General features: G+C 39.9%; 1 protein-coding gene across 2 annotated transcripts; it reads right to left on the bottom strand.

Moving 5' to 3' along the window:
• Nucleotides 1-2,547: 2,547 nt before the first annotated feature.
• pars2 (prolyl-tRNA synthetase 2, mitochondrial) lies at nucleotides 2,548-21,227 on the bottom strand. Of its 2 annotated transcripts, none has more exons than XM_061975755.2 (4): nucleotides 21,084-21,227; nucleotides 13,826-14,153; nucleotides 8,570-8,815; nucleotides 2,548-4,856 (listed from the first exon to the last, which is right to left on the bottom strand). In XM_061975755.2, exons 1-4 carry the CDS (start codon nucleotides 21,155-21,157, stop codon nucleotides 3,975-3,977), a joined length of 1,530 nt encoding a protein of 509 aa, XP_061831739.1. In that variant the 5' UTR covers nucleotides 21,158-21,227; the 3' UTR covers nucleotides 2,548-3,974. The 2 variants fall into 2 exon arrangements, with proteins under 2 accessions (XP_061831739.1, XP_061831740.1); XM_061975756.2 differs by lacking the exon at nucleotides 21,084-21,227 and adding an exon at nucleotides 19,651-19,776.
• Nucleotides 21,228-22,800: the final 1,573 nt, after the last annotated feature.

Here is a 22,800-nt window from a genome sequence, read left to right as displayed (position 1 = left end):
TTGCACACAGACTGATGCATTCAAATGTTTATTTCATTTAATTTTGATGATTTGAAGTGGCAACAAATGAAAATCCAAAATTCCGTGTGTCACAAAATTAGAATATTACTTAAGGCTAATACAAAAAAGGGATTTTTAGAAATGTTGGCCAACTGAAAAGTATGAAAATGAAAAATATGAGCATGTCCAATACTCAATACTTGGTTGGAGCTCCTTTTGCCTCAATTACTGCGTTAATGCGGCGTGGCATGGAGTCGATGAGTTTCTGGCACTGCTCAGGTGTTATGAGAGCCCAGGTTGCTCTGATAGTGGCCTTCAACTCTTCTGCGTTTTTGGGTCTGGCATTCTGCATCTTCCTTTTCACAATACCCCACAGATTTTCTATGGGGCTAAGGTCAGGGGAGTTGGCGGGCCAATTTAGAACAGAAATACCATGGTCCGTAAACCAGGCACGGGTAGATTTTGCGCTGTGTGCAGGCGCCAAGTCCTGTTGGAACTTGAAATCTCCATCTCCATAGAGCAGGTCAGCAGCAGGAAGCATGAAGTGCTCTAAAACTTGCTGGTAGACGGCTGCGTTGACCCTGGATCTCAGGAAACAGAGTGGACCGACACCAGCAGATGACATGGCACCCCAAACCATCACTGATGGTGGAAACTTTACACTAGACTTCAGGCAACATGGATCCTGTGCCTCTCCTGTCTTCCTCCAGACTCTGGGACCTCGATTTCCAAAGGAAATGCAAAATTTGCATGGTTGGGTGATGGTTTGGGGTGCCATGTCATCTGCTGGTGTCGGTCCACTCTGTTTCCTGAGATCCAGGGTCAACGAAGCCGTCTACCAGCAAGTTTTAGAGCACTTCATGCTTCCTGCTGCTGACCTGCTCTAGGGTTATTATATTACAAAGTTAGAAAAGAAGTTATTGGACAAGGGAGGGCTTTACCTGCAATACAATAGAATTGAATAACTGCCAATAATATTGTTTGCTTTTGATCATTTTGTTTTGCTCATTTGTATGTAATGAACACAATTGTATTATTCTAACATTGTTGTATCACATACTGTTCACAATTGTGTTAGGGCAAATATTTGCACCCTGCAGGTAATTTTTATTGGCCTGGGCAAATACTAAGAATACAAACACAAATGTGAATAAAGCCCAAAAAGGTGTAACATGAGAAAAAGGTGATACAACTAATCTGTCCCACAGGAAACATTTTCCGTGAATATATAAAGCTTCTTAGCACGTTAGATTGCTTTCAGCCTCTTATACAAAATGAAAAATAAAGAAATTGTCTCCTGAAGCCTTTGTGAATGTTTGGACAGAGTGTCCTGGCCTTGATCTTTTTAAAGAATTTAATATTGTGTCTTATTAAGATACTTAATAGAGAAAATGACAATTATTTTGGTCTAACTTTATAAGGCCCAAAACCAATGTGTGTATGCAACATGTACACCTGTATTTACTGTGTGAAATGATCTGTTCAGTACAGTATTTACAATTGGTAGTCCATCAGATTCAGCAAAGGATCCAACCATAACAGCCAGACGAGAATAAGATCCAGCTTTCTCAGAAAAACTGAACACGGTAAGTGGTATTTCAGTATGTCTGCGTTTACTAAAACCCATGTTGCTATTATCAAAATTAAGATAGAGAGACAACAGCATCCTCTCATGTATGCAGAGCACCATGACCGCGGTGACAACCTGGGTTCTGGCGAGACATTGCTCCACATTGGAATTCATGCACCCCCTGCATCTGTGCATGTGTATGAATCTAGGAAATGCACAAACATAATTGTGTATTGAAGGACTCTTTCACGCGAGTACAATCATTATGCTAAATAATGCTTTGTGTTTGTACATGTTATATACATGATTTACACTACAATCAAAAGGTATAATAAGGTTATGCATTGGGTGTCTAAATGATGACGTACGGATTACCCAACAGAACTCACCTGTTTTTTTAATGGCTCTGAAAAATAGAATGGTTAAATAGAACAAAGCATTATGTAATAAGAAAATAGATTAAATGTTAATACTATTTCATTACAAATTACATGATGTCCATTCACTTAGGGTTAGACGATATAGTAGAAAAATTATCACAATTTATTTGTTCATCCAAAATTGATTAATACCGCAATTTTTTATATTGTTGTCAACCAGTCAGTTTTAAACTATCTGTACTAAAAATTAAATAAACAAACGTTAGACATTTGTTTATTAACATACTGAGTAAATAAAGCAAATGAAATACGATGAACATAGAACAATATTTAAATGTTGACTTAACAGTAAGACAAATGTAAAAAATATATTTAAGTTTTGAGTGTTTACGCATTGATACAAGACTCAAAATAAACAAATTGCCCCGTCCAACACCATTGCTACTTTCAAATGATCATCTTTAATAATAATAGCAATACCAGTAGTTTCAAGTTAAAACACTGGTCACATTGCTAGTAGCAGCTAAACTGCTAATCTGCTACATGTGCTGTTTGCAGGAAGAAGTTGGACAGAATCCGCTCACAATTTCCGTTGTGTTGCCGGTTGTGTTGTGCATACTATGTGCATTTGCCTGATTTTCTCCATATCACTTTGGCGACACACAACTGGAAAAGAGTTTGCTCTTTTTCTGAACAATAGCCTCGTCTTCTGAGTACATCTCCAAGTCATGGCTGGCATTCATTTCGCTGCCCCATGAACAACAACAAGATCTGATAGCTCAGTTACAGCTCATGTTATATGTGTTTTATGTTGCACGCTTGCACCAAGTAAAATTCCTAGTTTGTGAACCCGTTCTCAAACAGTGGCAATAAAAACTATTCTGATTCTGATTCTCAGCTGCGCAAATGGCTGCAACTTCGCTCATTCCTACTTATTTCTGCAGCAAATTGCAACCGGAAGTGAGCGGGAAAATGTCTACTCATGATTGGCTGTTGTTGCGTACGTTTATGCAATGTTTGAGCAGGTTATTACTTTCCACTATCATGATCATACATACATTCACACACCTCCCACCACCGGGACATCAATTCTGCAAGTCAATTGCTGACCTGTGTGAAAAAGTAGGTTTTACCTAACGCAATGACTACAGTATTTTCCGGACTACTTTTTCCCACGCATTGAACCCTGCAGCTTTTAAAACATGGCAGCAAATTTATGGATTTTTGTTAATTTTATAATGTTTTGTATTCAACAGTATTCGTAGAAAACCGACAGAGACACTGAAAAGGTGTGTTATGGTTTGTGCAATGGCGCCATCTTTTGGACGAGTTTGCTCACTGCAGGTGCTACCTATTGAAATTGTACTTCCTGTTTTAGTTCTTGAACCTGAAGTTTTCGTCCATAGTTTTCTGCTCGAAAGGATTCTTCATTTATAATTTCAGGCAACGTTTTGTAAGTTTTACAATACAACTAAAACAAATATATACTTTTCATGCATATTTGTACATGCTATCATAATGTAATCAAGCTAGCGCTGTTAGCATTAGCGATTACGCTAACACCTTTACAAGTGTTTGTGTTACTATTATTAACTTACAATGGAATTATTTTTGTATTGTTTCAGTTTTGTAAATTCACCAAAATGTCAGTCTGTTTAGCGGATTAGAGAGCTGGCTTACGCAGCTAGTGGGTCCATGACAATGACTTCTGTCACGTTCTGGCTGTGTGACTGGCACTGTTTGGCAACAATTAAGGTATGTAAATAAACATTTACAAAATCTTTCGTACCGTTGTATATCTGCGGCTTATAGTCCGGTGGGACTAATATATGTAAACATATTTATTTCTTCTAAAATGTGGTGGGTGCGGCTTCAATACCGGTACACTATATAGCCCAGAAAATACGGTATTCTTGCTTAATAATCATTATTTCAATACTCATTAAAAAATTGTGATTAATATTCTGGCTATAATTGTGTAGCCCTAAATTGAACATTAAATACAATTTACACCTTATTTTTACTTAAATGGTTTCCAGTTTCCCCAAAAGTTGTAGGACTTCCTCCTTACTAAGAAACATTGTCTCATCTGTTTGCTGACAGATGACCTCGAACTTGGGAACGTGATCTAGCGCCCCCTGCCCGACCACAATGACATAAGGGTAACCCTGTCGGCTGGCGTCCTTTTGCCTCTTCCCAATGGTCATCTGGGTGCGGTCATCAAGAACGACCTCACCTCTCAAATGAGGCAAAGTCTCTCCTAAAGTGTGAAGGAGCTCCTCAGTCACGGCCGCCGCCTCATCCGCCTTGCTGCCCTTCTTGGGGGGTAAAACACACACCTGGTAGGGTGCGAGAAGACCTGGCCAGCGAATACATTCATCAGTCGACATCACCTCAATGGCCGCAGCGAGAATACGTGTCACTCCGAGGCCGTAGCAGCCCATTTCCGCAACACTCGCTTTGTTCTGGGCATTGATGAAGGTGGCGTTGAACGCATTAGAGTACTTTTTGCCCAGGTAAAAAGTGTGGCCCACCTCAATGCCCTTGGACTCAATGAGTGTATTCTTTTTGCACCGGGGACAGTCAGTTCTGTCCGACACCATGGTCTCTACGTTAGCTGAGAAGGAGCAGCTGCCACACACCAGAAGCCTGTCCTCGCCAATGTCCGCAGGCAACTGGAACTCATGGGAGAGTTTTCCACCTATGTTCCCAGTGTCGGCCTGTACTTGAACGCACCGCAGGCCCAGTCTTGCGAAGACCTGAGTGTACCCGTGGCACACGGACTCGTACGTTTCATAAGCAGCGTCCTCATTCACATCAAAAGAGTACATGTCCTTCATGTAGAACTCCCGTCCACGTAGAAGACCAAACCTTGGCTTTGGCTCGTCTCGGAATTTACGAGTGATCTGTTTGAGGCAAAAAGAACAAGTCAATTACCAAAGTTTGGAGTCAGAATTTGTATATTTTTGTTGATTTGTTTTTCTCAATAAAACCAAAACTAAACAAATTAAATACCAGTTACTTTTTTCCATATTTGTTTCTAGACCCAAAATATTAAAAGGGAAAACAAAGTTTTTCAGATTTTACTATCCATTTTCGTTTTAGGTTTAGAAACCAATACTGAAAAAACAAGTTATTTGGGTTTTTCTTTTACATTGAAAAATGAATGAACGAATGATACACGGATTTGCCAGCTATTAATGGACATGACTTATTCATTATGGATCATGATAAATGGGTTATACTTGTATAGCGCTTTTCTACCTTCAAGGTACTCAAAGCGCTTTGACAGTATTTCCACATTCACACACACATTCACACACTGATGGCGGGAGCTGCCATGCAAGGCGCTAACCAGCAGCAAGGGGTGAAGTGTCTTGCCCAAGGACACAACGGACGTGCCTAGGATGGTAGAAGATGGGGATTGAACCCCAGTAACCAGCAACCCTCCGATTGCTGGCACGGCCACTCTACCAACTTCGCCATGCCGTCCCCATGGATGGATGGATATGTTATGTTGCCTTTATAATGAATTGAACCAGTAACCTTTCTTTCACTGTGGTTGTTTTTAAAGGGCTTTATCAATAAAGTTGGTATGGTTTATATCGTCTTAGTTATCGTACAGCCAAACATCGAGCGTAACAAATTAGTCTGTTTGTCCATGTATCATTCTGCATAATTGAGTACCAAACCAAAAAAATCGCATGCATGGATGACTTGGTCTCTCTTTTTTTATTGAGCATGGCTGCAAAATAATCCACCATGGGGCCACTGAACGCTGAAAGTGCCAGTACTTTGATAAGGACAGTGAGAAATACTATTGAATTCAGGGTTTCCCCTTAATGTAACGGAATGTGGCGCACCACCGCGGCAATTGCATGGCCACCACATCTTAAAAAAAAGGTAAAAAGTAATATAATGTATGGTAGCCTCCAGAAGTCCGACGCTATTTTTAAATTTTATTGACAATATTATGTTAACAAACGTCACAATTCCAACAAGTTTGACCTCCCTTGCAAATGTTTGCGTTTCAGTGCTTTCCCAGACACACAAGACCAACGTTCCCTCTAAGGTGCGCGCCTGCGCAATTGCGCACTGCTCACGCGCTCTCTGCGCACAGCAAATTAATGCCGCGTAGAAAATCAAAAATCCCATCTGAACTCTAAACGAAATAAACACATTACAATTTATTCTGTATGATTTTGCAATGCAACTCTGAGTGACAGGTGACAACAAGAGTGGCCCCAATGAATAAAACAATCTTTGTCAACACCGTTCAATTATCGTCTGTCGAGACACTTACCGGACAGCGGACAGGAAGTCCATAAATCACTTTATTGAGCAAAAACCACACCAAAAACATGAGTAAAAAAACTTTTATCTATAAAAACTGGTAATTTTCTGCCATACAAACCAGGCTTAAACCAACTTTGTCATCCGTCATATCAACAGAACCCGCTCGCTCTCTCACCTGCACCAACACACGCACTCATGGCACTTAGCTAGTGCTGCGTTTATGGCCACACAAAAAGTCGGACAACCCCAACGCCACACAATGTGTAAATGCCAGGGTGTAACACTCTGACTCCTCAATCAGATGTGTGCTTATTTTACTGCCATTTATTAAGGATGTTAATCTAAGGATATTATTCATGAAATGTTGTCACTAGATTTCATAAATGCTAATAAAAAGATGTATTTTACAGACAGAAAGTTACAGGAACTAAATGTAATCTCTGAAAGGGGTAACATTTCTTTTAAAAGCAGGACCCGCAGCCAGACATACAATACTAGCACATAGGTCATGAAAAACATGTTTTTTTGTTATTGTCATTGTAAGGGGGCAAAATCACTTATATCAGAAAATAATTTTAATAAAACATTTAAATTGTTATGATGTCAGGTTTGGGACAGGTGTGACGCTGGTGTGACCACAGTGTGCACGTCTGATGTTGCTCACATGTGCTCCACTGAATGCTCAGGGAGTTTGTGCGTTTGCTCACACACATGAAAAATTAGAGGGAACATTCTCCGCCAATTCGCTGTGTTTTCAGGCACGGACGGTGTGTTTGTGATCATGGGAAAACTTATATCAAATCAAAACCACACAAACATAAAACATTACCACTAGCAGATCCTTACAGTATGAATTTATATAATGCCTATTGTGTGTGCACTATGGTCTAGTGATGCACCGAAAAATCGGCCACCGAAAAAAGACTTGGATCACCGTAAGCAGCGCTGCCGAAACTGGATGTAAACAAGACACACACGATTGTCTGGAGCGTAGTCAGCATGTCTGCGATGTGCATGTTACTTTAATATACCCGCAGACAGCAATCTACAAAATTTGCAAGTACGGTATAAAGAGGACAGTGGCGGCTTTCAAGGTGAGAAAGTTCAACTGGCGCAGTAGCGCCAAGCAAGTGTGATGTCATGCTCGATGCAGCTCCCTTTTCGTCGGTAAAATTGAGGGACAGAAGTGAACACGAATATGTTGAACATTCTATAACAACACCAGAAAAAGCTGCTTGATTTGTTGCTAGTTGTTTTAAATAAAAAAGCCATTAAAAGTTTGACAAAGTACATTTGCAATATTGGCAATTGTCGCTGTTTACTGTACAAATGATATTAAAAGATATGTTAATACTAATTAATAGTAACAGATTTATTTTTAAATGTACGTATATATTTTTGCAGCCTTTTTAAAGAAAATCATATCGTCATAGCATATTATGCAAATTAAGCCCCAAGATGCAATCTAGCGTTTTTGTGTCGATCCTCTCCGGGGCTAAATTCAATGTCCAAGTTGACCAACTACTCAATTTATGGCCACAACCTCTTACTACACAGGTGAGAAGCATGATTTATAATCTAGAATTAACTTGTACCAACTCAAAGGCGATGCAGAAGCTCATTGGCTCAGTGCGTCAATCATTGCATAAGCTAGTTACCTCTACTTAATCAAGGAGCTTTTAAAAGTAGTTCCTCGGCATTAGCTTTTACAATAACAATGCTGCTAATACTTGGTAAATGGAGTACCATTGGCAGTTTTTGGAATGTTATTTTAAAGGGCTTTATGGGCAGGATAGATTAATCTGATTACGGTAGCTGCATTAATCGCCGTGTAGTAAAAGCCAAATATTAGTGAAGTGTGAAGTGAAGTGAATTATATTTATATAGCGCTTTTCTCTAGCGACTCAAAGCGCTTTACATAGTGAAACCCAATATCTAAGTTACTATTAAACCAGTGTGGGTGGCACTGGGAGCAGGTGGGTAAAGTGTCTTGCCCAAGGACACAACGGCAGTGACTAGGATGGCGGAAGCGGGGATCGAACCTGGAACCCTCAAGTTGCTGGCACGGCCGCTCTACCAACCAAGCAATACCGCCCCCCTGTATTACTACTATTACAAATTAAAATGCATAAAAAACAGAAAAACACGTGTTCTTGTCTTACAAGGTAGGATTGTGAATGATGGGAAAAATTCCCCCCAAAAATGCAGTTCCTCTTTAAAGATAAAAAAGGAAGATATTTTCCTAATTTAATTATTTATTTATTCTACTGAATACCCATCACTAGTCCTACTAAATAATGGTTACAACAGGTGGAATGTTAACCTGGTACAGCAGCAGAGGGAGTTGTCTGTAGGACTGGGTGGTCTGGTGAGCCACCAGAGTGGTCACGGCCTCCTCATGCGTGGGACCCAAACAGTAGTCAACATCATGGCGATCTTTCAGACGGAACAGCTCCTTTCCCATTAGGTCCCAACGCTCACTGGTTCTCCAGAGATCCGCTGAGCACAAACTGGGCATGTCTATCTTCTGCCCGCCGATCTGCTGCATCTCCTGGTCAATCACTCTTACCTGGTGGATAGAAGGCAGGTGTAACTTGACATTACTCTTTTTTTTTTTTTTTTTTTTTTAATAAATAAAGCAATCTAAATGTAAATACTGGATATATTACAATCCTAGGAATGGGCGATATGGTCTAAAATCTAAATTGAGATGTATATTTCAGCCTCTAGCGATATACAATTTGGTATGAGAATCACAATACAACCACTTTAAACATGTTACAAAGGTCCTTGATTTAGCTTCTAACATATGTAGCAACATATTGCGTCATTTCCAGTTGTATTATTTGTTAAAACTATTATTAATCTACTTGCTAATTTACTGTTATTAGCTGGTTACTTTCTGTTGTAACATGACTCCATCTACACTTTTGTTTTGATATAAACTGGGTGTCCAGCTTTGTACAATTAAATGCACTGCAGGACTGCTTGTAGTGGAGCTTATATCAGAGATTTTAAGATGCAAGCCTTGTCACCTGTTTTTTTTGCTGAGATTGGACCAATATCCAATATAAATATCCGATCGGGAACCCCCCATTGGCCATAACAATACTGATACTGAGCATTTTCATTTTCATTGAATATTTTCATTTTTGATCACAATTATAATCAGACAAAAACACCGGATGGCGGTGTAACAGTATTAACTAAATATTTAAATTATTTCCTAGTATTGGTTCTGATTGAATTCCTTTGGTTTTTGCCCTTTAAACACTCCTGTGTCCAGGGGCTTATTTCCTGAGTTTATAAACAATAACAAAAATGCCAAAAGATTTTCTAATACTGAAAATAAATGAACCTAGTATTGACCGTATACTGATAATATACTTGGTATTTCTACTGCCAATATTTGAATCGAAACGTCCACCGCTGTTTACATTCAAAAGCTCTAGCTTATCGGTTAGCATTTCCTCCAAAGATGTGTTGTGAAGCATGTTTAGCTAGTCCTCATCCTACAGAGATGATAACGTAGTTTATTTACTGCCAGGGAGGTGAGGATTGCTTACTTTAGGCCAAAACATACTCCATCGTCACATAGCCTAATTGCTTCTCCCCCTACAGACAAAAAAAATCTAGCTTCGGATCAGCTGCGACGCAGACCACAGAGCTGTGATTTTGATTTTGCCGAGGAGCGTCCCTGAGCACAGGAGAGCAAACGTTGTCCTTGAAATGCACAAATTATTGTTTGAGATAAAGCGACAGTAATTGAACATTTGCATGCGAACTGACTATGTGTACCTAATATATCGGCGCACTCTAAATTACTAAACGTGTCGTTTTTCTGCTTGGTGTTGCTTCGTCCAGAAGAAGTCACACAAAATACAAAAGTACTCTTTTTAACTTTAATTGCCAATCTTGTGCTAACAATCAGTTCGATTTCGACACATATTCTCGCTGGTGCACACATGTCTGTCACAGTCATTTCCCTCACACACAGCACTTCCTCATTCTCCGTCAATCATCTTTCAGGCACAGTATGTTTACGAGCATGTGAACTCTCAATATAACTCAATAACACATAAACATAAACAATAAACACCAGCATGTCGTTACTATAGTTATTTAACAGTTTTGTTTATATTCCAGAAGAAAAGTTCTCTTTTGTACCATGTCCCGAACGACCAAATAGTGTTGCAAATGTGCCCGTCCTCAGCCATGACTCGTTCAGGGGATGCTCAGTCAATCTTCACAAACGTATTTTCCTCTGGTTTTTGAGTAAAATGTCCATCAAAAGTAAACTGATGTTTCTAAATAATAAATTCCAGTGCCAACAAGGACAGTTGACATTGCTCTCTCTTCACAAGAAAGTAAATATCTAGTCAACGACAGCTGCGGTTGCTCCTTCAGGAGACACTGCTCCTAAGTGTTTTGGAAGAGAATTTCACGTCACGCAGCAGGCCATGTGGAAGAGCTATAAACGAATCAAGACGCCGTCAGAGGGGACGCAAGCTACGTGATACGAGAGTATATTCCAGCCTTTAAAAGTGACTTTGCACTGTGGAAGGACTTTAGCTGCTCACGAGAATGCTTTAGTGCAATAAAGATGCGTTTGTTAGCGTGTTGCTGTCAAATTTGTGGAACACAGATTGAATGTGACATCAACATGCATCATCACAATATAACAATAGTAATAAGATAGGCTCCACTTACTCCCGCGACCCTGAGAGCGACAATCGGTAAAAATTGCATGGATGGATGAATGGATAAAAGCTCTAACGTTGGCCACATTTATATAATGTATTTATATAGTCTAGATCAGGGTGCCCATTAGGTCAATCACAAGCTCCCGGTCCATTGCAGAGGAGTTAGTCGATCGCCAGACAGGCATTAAAAATAGACCTAAAAATTAGCGATCATCAATCTTCACTGTTACGTCACTTTCGTCACGTGATTGATATACTCATCACTCGAGGATCTTGTGCGATGACGCTGGCTGCTGCGAGCTCAGTATGAAGTAAAAAACGACTGTCAGGAACAAAACAAGCACTTTTTATTTTAACAGTCTCTCTCGCTGTACCTGCTGTCAAAAGACAGTTTCTGTCTTCGCAATAAAAGTGTTGTTCCATCCTGCCTGCGCTAACAAAATAAGGGTCTCAGAAAACTAGCGCACACAAGCTGGCAAGCTACGGATTTTGCCTCCAATGTATTTCTTGTAAAGGGTGTAAATTAGTATGAAAGCTTGAAAAAATAATTTTCATGTGTTATTGGAAAGAGAGGCGGACTTTATTTCCCCTCCACAATGTAAATTTGAAGTTGTGGAACTAATCAGCACTACAGTAAATCCTGTCGGATTCCAATCAATACAACTCATCAGAATAAAGTAATTAACCAACTTATATAAGAAGGGAATCTATGTGTTAAATTTGATCAAACGCCTTCAACATGTTAACAAAAAACATATATATATATATATATATATACATATATATATATATATATATATATATATATATATATATATATATATATATATATATATATATTAGGGCTGCAACAACTAATCGATTAAATCGATTAAAATCTATTATAAAAATACTTGGCGATTAATTTAGTCATTGATTCGTTGGATCCATGCTATGCGCATGCGCAGAGGCTACGTGTTTTTTGTTTTGTTTTGTTTTTTAACCTTTATTTATAAACTGCAACATTTACAAACAGCTGAGAAACAATAATCAAAATAATAGGGGTGTAACGGTACGTGTATTTGTATCGAACCGTTTCGGTACGGGGGTTTCGTTTCGGTGCGGAAGTGTACCGAACGAGTTTCCACACGGACATATTAAGTAGTGTACTGCACGTTGTGTAAACAATACTCGAAATGCCGGACATTTGAGGCATTTATGAAACTTCGCCCTGACAGCTCCGCAATAGAGGACATGTCCGGTGAAAAGAGGACGTATGGTCAGGCTATAGCAGCGGCCGGGCTAGGTCCTGACCATACGTCCTCTTTTCACCGGACATGACCTCTTTTGCGGGGCTGTCGGGCGGTGTTTCTTAAATGCCTCAAATGTCCGGCATTTTGAGTTAGGGTTGCGTGTATTTTCAATGTACGTTCAGGGTTAAGAAGGTTAAAAACACAACAAATTGTGCGCGCAGCAGCATTCGTGAGGGAGGGGGAGAGACAGAGAGAGCGAGAGAGTTATGATAAATGCGCATGCGTTGCCAGGCTCTGCTTTTTATCGATACATTTATCAGATTTAATTTTTTATTATCTATAGCAGGGGTGTCAAAAGTGTGCATTTTTGTAACATTTTCCTTGTTTTATTTGGCAAGTTGAAAGAACATGGCGCAAGTATGCTGTTTTTTTTCAATAAAATACTGGAAAGGATAGAAATGTAGTTTGTCTCTTTTATCCGATTATTGATCGATTAATCTAAGTAATAATCGACAGATTAATCGATTATCAAATTAATCGTTAGTTGCAGCCCTAATATATATATATATATATATATATATATATATACTGTATATATTTAAAGTACCAATGATTGTCACACACACACTAGGTGTGGCGAAATCATTCTCTACATTTGACCCATCACACTTTTATATATATATATATATATATATATATATATATATATATACACACATATATATACATATACACACACACATACCATAGGGCCAGGTCCCATTTTTGGTCCGCCAAAAAATATCTGTTTCTCAGCTGTGGTCCGTATGGGCCGCAGTGGTACTCAGTTGTAATACACTTTTCCACTACTTGTGGCAGTAATGACAACATCAAACAAAAGAAATCTGGAGCTAAAGTCCTGGAGAAGTTTCTTAAGCGTAAAAATGATTACTTAAGTTCTGAAGCTGCATTTTTAAATGCACTTTAATTGTATTGTCATTTTAGTTAAGGAACTTATCCATTATCAATTTAGTTAATGTATTTTAGTAATTGTATGTACCGGTAGATTTGTTTTTCTTCAGGTATTTATGAGTCCTTTCTTATGCAGTATATTTGGTTAGTACTTATTTTTCTGTCAGCCTGACCTAAGACTAAAGTTTATGTGTTAAATGAATAATAATCTTTTTTATTAACACATTGTTTCATATCATTTGACAATGTTTTTAACTGTGTGTAGGTTAGATTATGTATATGATTAAAATAAAGAGTAAGATTACTAATTTGGTGTTAATATTTGAGTGGGCATCGTGGCCCTCTGAAGTGGAAAAGTTTGGCCCTGAGGTCAAGAAGGTTAAGAACCCCTGGTCGAGATCGCACAACCCTATACAATTATATAGATTCTTTATAAATTGGGGAAATAATTATTTGACCGGATTTTTTAAATTTTACAAAAGACTTGTCAAGCCCACAATTTTGCAGGTGGGTTTATTTTAAGAGGGACTGAATATCAACAAAAACCGCATAAAATAAAGGTTATAAACTATAACTGAACCTTTTTCTTTTTGACAGAATCTCCTCCAGTGATGCAGGGTCACAGATCATTCTTTCAAAATGTTTGCTTTACAATAGTTATGCTGCAGTCCCTTCAACAAAAGGAAATCTCACCAGTTTCTCCATCGCTCGCACAGTCGCAGGAAGGTAGTGGTAGCAGCCTGGATTGGAAGGATAAATAAGTCCAGCTTGCTGCATGAGTCTCTGGCTCTTACAAGTCACTTCTCCTTGCATTCGGCTGTCAGGACCCACGTCGCGCAGGTTTGAAGGCTGGTAAAGACGAGACACCAGGAGCGGTTTTATCTGCCTAGGCTGCGAGGAGGCAGGTGTATGCAAACGCTCGGCACAGACAGAGTGGTTCCTTCGGGAAAGCAGAGAAATTCCGTGGAGGCCCTGGAAGACTTTATGCCGGACCTGGTGCACTACAGGCTCCATTGTGGATCTGATTCACACATGAAAAGAGACGTCATCAGTGGCTTTCAAATTCTCCAGTAGTTTAGGGACCTAATTTGAATTCACAAATTGAACAATACAACGAACGAGACAACAATGCATGGTGGTACCTCAACTTAAGAGTGTGTTGAGATGAAAGCTGTCTCTCGGCTAATTGTTGTGCTTTTAAGTTGCAAGCGTCACAGTAAACTTTGTAAAATCCGCCCAAAATATCTTGTCTTACTCGTTAGCATTAGCTAACAGCTGGAGATGGACTAGGGATGTCCCGATCCGATATTTGGATCGGATCGGCCGCCGATATTTGCAAAAAAAATGCGTATCGGCAAGGCATGGGAAAATGCCGATCCAGATCCAGTTAAAAAAAACTCCGCTCCGTGTTTTCCAACGCACCTATTTAAATAATACATTCCACTTTTCTGCTGCTCCCTAATTTCCGTTCCGCATTTTCCAGCACACCTTCAACACATCCACGGGTCTGTGGATTCTCACGCAGTTGCTTTTAGCTGCTGGCATTACACGACAGGCTCTTCTCACTCTTTTCTGTGTCTCCCTCTCACAGACAGCAAGCGCACCTTCTTACACACGTCACATTCTGTCACGACATACGTCACATACTGTCACGTCATACGTCACATACGTATATGCCCTCTCCCAGCAGAGAGGTAGCAGCATGGCTAACGTTAGCTGTGATGCTAGCGCAGCCGTGTGACCAACGTTCTCTCTAAGGTGCGCGCTTGTGCAATTGCGCACTGCTCAAACGTCCTCTGCGCATAGCAATTATATGCCACGCACAAAATCAAATAAAAAAATAAGCGCATAACAATTTTCGACACACGGACACGACAGAGAAAACAGTTTTCGTCATCATTGTTCAAATATTGTAACGTCTGTCGAGACGCTTATCTCCATTCGGTGCCACACCCCCACACCATCAAAATGCAGAGGCAAAAATTTCCACATCAACACCGTATGAAAAAAATAGTGATTTTTTTAGTTGTGATTTCCTTCTCTGCATGAAAGCTTAAAAGGAGCATATATTAATGCAGTATGAAGAAGAATGTTTTAATGTAGACATGCAAGCCTTGAAAGAACATTTTGAAAATCAAGACATTTCCTGCAAATGGGTGCATTTCTACCCTATATTTTAACTTTAGATTTATTCTCATATCAAACTCTTTTAGCTGTCTTTTTGACACTTACATCCGGCGCTCCCCTCCACACCCTGGATTATAAATAATGTAAATAATTCAATGTGATTATCTTGTGTGATGACTGTATTATGATGATAGTATATATCTGATAATATATATCTGTATCATGAATCAATTTAAGTGGACCCCGACTTAAACAAGTTGAAAAACTTATTCGGGTGTTACCATTTAGTGGTCAATTGTACGGAATATGTACTTCACTGTGCAACCTACTAATAAAAGTCTCAATCAATCAATCAAAACACATAGAATCATCATACTGCTGTGATTATATGCATCAAGTGTTCATTCAAGGCTGAGGCAAAATATCGAGATATATATCGTGTATCGCAATATGGCCTTAAAATATCGCAATATTAAAAAAAGGCCATATTGCCCAGCCCTAGTTTCAATGATGCCATTTCTGTTTGTCATGTATAATTTTGTCTATTTTGTGTTTATCCTTGAATAAACAGGTCAGTTTCTTGTTACCAACCATTGTGTATTATTCAAACTCACCTAATTCAGCTGGCGAGTTGTTATCAAGAGTACTAAAACCCTTTTCAACATGATTCTGACAACTAAGTAGGCTAAATAACTTTAAACTTTAATACATGCTCGGATAGGCCATTATCAGTCAGTATCGGTATCGGATCGGAAGTGCAAAAACAATATCGGTATCGGATCGGAAGTGCAAAAACCTGGATCGGGACATCCCTAAGATGGACATAACTTAATTTCCCCAGCATGGGAACAAAGAAATTGAATGCGAAGGATCATACTGAGAAGACGAAGCGGACAATATTCATTGAATTAAAAGAAGAAATCATCAAAAGCATGACTGTGTGTCGTCAACTTTACAAAGTAGTACAAGTATAGCACTGCTAGCCTGCACCATACTGTTGCAGGAGGAGCCTAAGAACGTTGATATAATATCTAAGCGACTGACATTAACCATGAAAATATGGAAAAGCTGCTGATGGTGTGTTTGACGGAAAAGCCACTGGAAGAAGATGCCGTAGAAGTTCGCTCTCCAAGGTAAATGCTGTACATTATTATTTCATTACTTCATAAAACTACTGTGGTCTGTAATACATTCTATTGTTTAGTTGTTTATGTGCAGCAGCGGCACCTGAAGTGAATGCGTCACAATAGTTATTTTATAAAGGTTTTTCTTTCTTTTTTTAAAAGGCATGTTACGTGGTACTATTGTGCTGTTTTTGGGGGGCAAAGAAAGACTAAATTGATTTTAATTAAGTTCAATCCCGGGCTCGGGATCTTTCTGTGTGGAGTTTGCATGTTCTCCCCGTGACTGCGTGGGTTCCCTCCGGGTACTCCGGCTTCCACCCACCTCCAAAAACATGCACCTGGGGATAGGTTGATTGGCAACACTAAATTGGCCCTAGTGTGTGAATGTGAGTGTGAATGTTGTCTGTCTATATGTGTTGGCCCTGCGATGAGGTGTACGCCGCCTTCCAGCCAAATGCAGTTGAGATAGGCTCCAGCACCCCCGCGACAAGGGACAAGCGGTAGAAAATGGATGGATGGATCATTTTTAATGATCAACATTTTTTTGAGACACAAATGTTTTGAGTTAAGATCTACGTGTAAATAATCCATTAAGCTGGCAAGTTGAGGTAGTGCTGCATTTTGAAGACTGGAACGATGACATTACTGCTTAAGCTACAAGTTTGCTTTTTTATTGTAAAGTTACTGACTGGATCAGTGTTGCAAGACATATGATAATTATCTATCAATATTGTATTTTGTTCTCTGTATGATCAATCATTTAAAAAAAATACCATAATACCATAATGTAAGTTCCGTGGAACAGTGTTTTTCAAACACTGTGCCGCGGCACACTCGTGTGCCGTGAGATACAGTCTGGTGCGCCGTGGGAGATGATGTCATTTCACCTAATTGGGTTAAAAATATATTTTTGCAAACCAGTAATTACAATCCGCAAAAAATGTGCCGTTGTTGAGTGTCTGTGCTGTCTTGAGCGCGGCAGAGTAACCGTGTAATACTCTTCCCTATCAGTAGGTGGCAGCAGGTAGCTAATTGCTTTGTGGATGTCGGAAACATGGTTTGTCGTGATCACAATATGCAGACGACAGCGAGAGGCAGGGTGCAGGTAAAAAAGATATCTAATGCTTGAACCAAAAATAAACAAAAGGCGAGTGCCGCTAAGAAAAGGCATTGAAGCTTAGGGATGGCTATTCAAAACGAAACTAAAACTGAACTGGCTGTAAAGTAAACAAAAACAGAATGCTGGACGACAGCAAAGACTTACAGGGTGTGGAGCAGCAGACGGCGTCCACAAAGTACATCCGTACACGACATGACAATCAACACCAAAATAGACGCACAACACAAGAACCAAAACATTACACACAGGAAAACACCAAAAAACTCACGGCGTGATGTGACAGGTCGTGACAGTACACCTACTTTGAGACAAGAGCTATAGTGATGCATTATGGTTTGAATTTATATACAACAATTGCGAGAACAACTTTTTTACTGTCAATATTGATTGAAACTTTTATTAGTACAAACCCCATATGAGTTGGGAAATTGTGTTAAATGTAAATATAAACGGAATACAATGATTTGCAAATCCTTTTCAACCCATATTCAGTTGAATGCACTACAAAGACAAGATATTTGATGTTCAAACTCATAAACTTTATTTTTTTTTGCAAATAATAATTAACTTAGAATTTCATGGCTGCAACACGTGCCAAAGTAGTTGGGAAAGGGCATGTTCACCACTGTGTTACATGGCCTTTCCTTTTAACAACACTCAGTAAACGTTTGGGAACTGAGGAGACACATTTTTTAAGCTTCTCAGGTGGAATTCTTTCCCATTCTTGCTTGATGTACAGCTTAAGTTGTTCAACAGTCTGGGGGTCTCCGTTGTGGTATTTTAGGTTTCATAATGCGCCACACATTTTCAATAGGAGACAGGTCTGGACTACAGGCAGGCCAGTCTAGTACCCGCACTCTTTTACTATGAAGCCACGTTGATGTAACACGTGGCTTGGCATTGTCTTGCTGAAATAAGCAGGGGCGTCCATGGTAACGTTGCTTGGATGGCAACATATGTTGCTCCAAAACCTGTATGTACCTTTCAGCATTAATGGTGCCTTCACAGATGTGTAAGTTACCTATGTCTTCGGCACTAATACTCCCCCATACCATCACAGATGCTGGCTTTTCAACTTTGCGCCTATAACAATCCGGATGGTTCTTTTCCTCTTTGGTCCTGAGGACACAACGTCCACAGTTTCCAAAAACAATTTGAAATGCGCACTCGTCAGACCACAGAACACTTTTCCACTTTGTATCAGTCCATCTTACATGAGCTTAGGCCCAGCGAAGCAGACGGCGTTTCTGGGTGTTGTTGATAAACGGTTTTCGCCTTGCTTAGGAGAGTTTTAACTTGCACTTACAGATGTAGCGACCAACTGTAGTTACTGACAGTGGGTTTCTGAAGTGTTCCTGAGCCCATGTGGTGATATCCTTTACACACTGATGTCGCTTGTTGATGCAGTACAGCCTGAGGGATCGAAGGTCACGGGCTTAGCTGCTTACATGCAGTGATTTCTCCAGATTCTCTGAACCCTTTGATGATATTACGGACCGTAGATGGTGAAATCCCTAAATTCTTTGCAATAGCTGGCTGAGAAAGGTTTTTCTTAAACTGTTCAACAATTTGCTCACACATTTGTTGACAAAGTGGTGACCCTCACCCCATCCGTGTTTGTGAATGACTGAGCATTTCATGGAATCTACTTTTATACCCAATCATAGCACCCACCTGTTCCCAATTTGCCTGTTAACCTGTGGGATGTTCCAAATAAGTGTTTGATGAGCATTCCTCAACTTTATCAGTATTTATTGCCACCTTTACCAACTTCTTTGTCACGTGTTGCTGGCATCAAATTCTAAAGTTAATGATTATTTGCAAAAAAAAAAATGTTTATCAGTTTGAACATCAAATATGTTGTCTTTGTAGCATATTCAACTGAATATGGGTTGAAAATGATTTGCAAATCATTGTATTCCGTTTGTATTTACATCTAACACAATTTCCAAACTCATATGGAAACAGGGTTTGTAGATTGCACAGTACAGTACATATTCCGTACAATTGACCACTAAATGGTAACACCCGAATAAGTTTTTCAACTTGTTTAAGTCGGGGTCCACGTTAATCAATTCATGGTACAAATATATACTATCAGCATAATACAGTCATCACACAAGTTAATCCATCCATCCATTTCCTACCGCTTATTCCCTTTGGGGTCGCGGGGGGCGCTGGAGCCTATCTCAGCTACAATCGGGCGGAAGGCGGGGTACACCCTGGACAAGTCGCCACCTCATCGCAGGGCCAACACAGATAGACAGACAATCATCAGAGTATATACATTGAATTATTTACATTATTTACAATCCGGGGGGGGGGGGTTGCGGAGGGGGTCGGGGCGGGGGGGTTAGGTTTGGTTGCTATCAGCACTTCAGTCATCAACAATTATATCATCTGAGAAATGGACATTGGAACAGTGTAGGTCTGACTTGGTAGGATATGTACAGCGAGCAGTGAACATAGTGAGCTCAGAAAGCATAAGAACAAGTATATACATTTGATTATTTACATTTGATTATTTACAATACGGGGAGGTGGGATGTGGTGGGGGGAGGGTGTTAGTTTAGGGTTGTAGTTGCCTGGAGGTGTTTTTTTAGTGAGGTTTTGAAGGAGGATAGAGATGCACTTTCTTTTACACCTGTTGGGAGTGCATTCCATATTGATGTGGCATAGAAAGAGAATGAGTTAACGGAATCTGGGTTTAACGTGGTTAGTGGAGCTCCCCCTGGTGTTGTGGTTATGGCGGTCATTTACGTTCTGGAAGTAGTTTGACATGTACTTCGGTATCAGGGAGGTGTAGCAAATTTTATAGACTAGCCTCAGTGCAAGTTGTTTTACTCTGTCCTCCACCCTGAGCCAGCCCACTTTGGAGAAGTGGGTAGGAGTGAGGTGTGATCTGGGGTGGAGGTTTAGAAGTAACCTGACTAGCTTGTTCTGGGATGTTTGGAGTCTAGATTTGAGGGTTTTGGAGGTGCTGGGGTCAAATTGTTTTATGTTTTCTGCCAGTGGTGTGCCTCGGGATTTTTTCAATGAAAAAAAATGTGCCTTGGCTCAAAAAAGGTTGAAAAACACTGGCTTTGACTCACGTGCCTCTTTACAGCCAGGTGGTGGCGCTGTTTAGCCATAGTAGCTTTTCCCACATACCGCGATGTAAAAGGTAAAACTGAATATACAATACACAGCATGTGCTGCGGTTAATGTTTTATTGTATACATTTGTCATTTTAATAATGTGTCTCTTCCTATCATGCAACAGCGGCATGGAGTACTGAATCGATGGTGTGGTCAAACTCCCAGGTTTAAAACAGTGTGACGTCCATCCATCCATTTTTTTACCGCTTGTCCCTTTTTGGGGTCGCGGGAGGTGCTGGAGCCTATCTCAGCTGCATTCGGGCGGAAGGCGGGGTACACCCTGGGCAAGTCCAACAGTGTGACGTTAAATATAATTTTTTATCAATGATAGCAGTAACTGACATCGTTTCCTATGCTGGCTCACTTAGCATGGGTTAGCCGTAAAAAGCATTCGAAATGAGCGCACGACAACATTAAGCAAAGATAATTCGAGCAAAACTCACCCTGAGTGTATGTGCAAGTTTGTTGTTACACGGAAAAAAAGAGTGTTACTTTGTGGAATAATCCTTGCGAACATTGAAGGTCTCAGCAGTGGTAGGCATGTGTCAAGTTAGGCAGACAACCGGTTTTCCTTTTTTGGGACTTCCGGTTAGTCGCTCCATAGTGCCGCCTACCCGCCTGGAGGAGTAATGAATGGAAATTGTTAAGCCCCTTGTCAATTATTTTCCCTTGTCATTTTCGATTATCTGCGATGAGGTGGCGACTTGTCCAGGGTGTACCCCGCCTTCCGCCCGATTGTAGCTGAGATAGGCTCCAGCGCCCCCCGCAACCCCTAAGTGAAAAAGCGGTAGGAAATGGATGGATGGATGGATTTTCGATTATTATACGACCAATAATTGCACATGACGATGATGATGATGTTTTTTTTATTTTTTTAATAAATTTAGATTTCTATTTACTGTTTTAATTGGTTTTACCCTTTAAAATAGTTTTTAATCAAATTTCTTTTTATATTGGTTTCATATTTATTTATTTTTTGTTTTTATTCAGTCATTGGTGGAGCTAAGGATAATATTTGAATATTGTTTTTAATATTGTTGTGCAGCACTTTGGAAACATTTTTGTTGTTTAAATGTGCTATATAAATAAAGTGGATTGGATGACAGTATAATTCCGCGAAAATGAGTACCTTAACAAAACAAAACAAGAATCTCCTATTGAATTGATGAATGAAAGGAGAACATTATCACAATTTCAGAAGGGTTAAAACCATTAAAAATCAGTTCCCAGTGGCTTATTTTATTTTTTGAAGTTTTTTTTCAAAATTTTACCCATCACGCAATATCCCTAAAAAAAGCTTCAAAGTGCCTGATTTTAACCATCGTTATATACACCCGTCCATTTTCCTGTGACGTCACATAGTGATGCCAATACAAACAAACATGGCGCATAGAACAGCAAACTATAGCGACATTAGCTCGGATTCAGACTCGGATTTCAGCGGTTTAAGCGATTCAACAGATTACGCATGTATTGAAACGGATGGTTGTAGTGTGGAGGCAGGTAGCGAAAACGAAATTGAAGAAGAAACTGAAGCTATTGAGCCATGTCGGTTTGAACCGTATGCAAGCGAAACCGACGAAAACGACACGACAGCCAGCGACACGGGAGAAAGCGAGGACGAATTCGGCGATCGCTTTCTAAGCAACGATTGGTATGTTTTTGTTTGGCATTAAAGGAAACTAACAACTATGAACTAGGTTTACAGCATATGAAATACATTTGGCAACAACATGCACTTTGAGAGTGCAGACAGCCCAGTTTTCATTAATTAATATATTCTGTAGACATACCCTCATCCGCTCTCTTTTCCTGAAAGCTGATCTGTCCAGTCCAGTTGGAAATGCATCTGCTTTGAGTGTCGCAGGATATCCACACATTCTTGCCATCTCTGTCGTAGCATAGCTTTCGTCGGTAAAGTGTGCGGAACAAACGTCCAATTTTTTGCCACTTTCGCATCTTTGGGCCACTGGTGCAACTTGAATCCGTCCCTGTTCGTGTTGTTACACCCTCCGACAACACACCGACAAGGCATGATGTCTCCAAAGTACGGAAAACAGTCGAAAAAACGGAAAATAACAGAGCTGATTTGACTCGGTGTTTGTAATGTGTTTGAGAAAATGGCAGATTGCTTCCCGGTGTGACGTCACAACGTGACGT

Source organism: Nerophis lumbriciformis, linkage group LG14 (assembly GCF_033978685.3).
Source record: "Nerophis lumbriciformis linkage group LG14, RoL_Nlum_v2.1, whole genome shotgun sequence".
NCBI classification, from domain to species: Eukaryota; Metazoa; Chordata; class Actinopteri; order Syngnathiformes; family Syngnathidae; genus Nerophis; species Nerophis lumbriciformis.
This window is presented reverse-complemented; position numbering and strand designations above follow the sequence as displayed.

What these genes read in the sequence shown, in the direction of transcription:
- pars2 (XM_061975755.2), bottom strand. Translation starts at nt 21,157, where the DNA reads ATGTTCGCAAGGATTATTCCACAAAGTAACACTCTTTTTTTCCGTGTA. An exon ending in AACTTGCACATACACTCAGG is followed by an intron (nt 14,154 to 21,083) that starts GTGAGTTTTGCT and finishes TGTGTGAATCAG; the next exon opens with ATCCACAATGGAGCCTGTAG. An exon ending in TGCGAGCGATGGAGAAACTG is followed by an intron (nt 8,816 to 13,825) that starts GTGAGATTTCCT and finishes TCTATCCACCAG; the next exon opens with GTAAGAGTGATTGACCAGGA.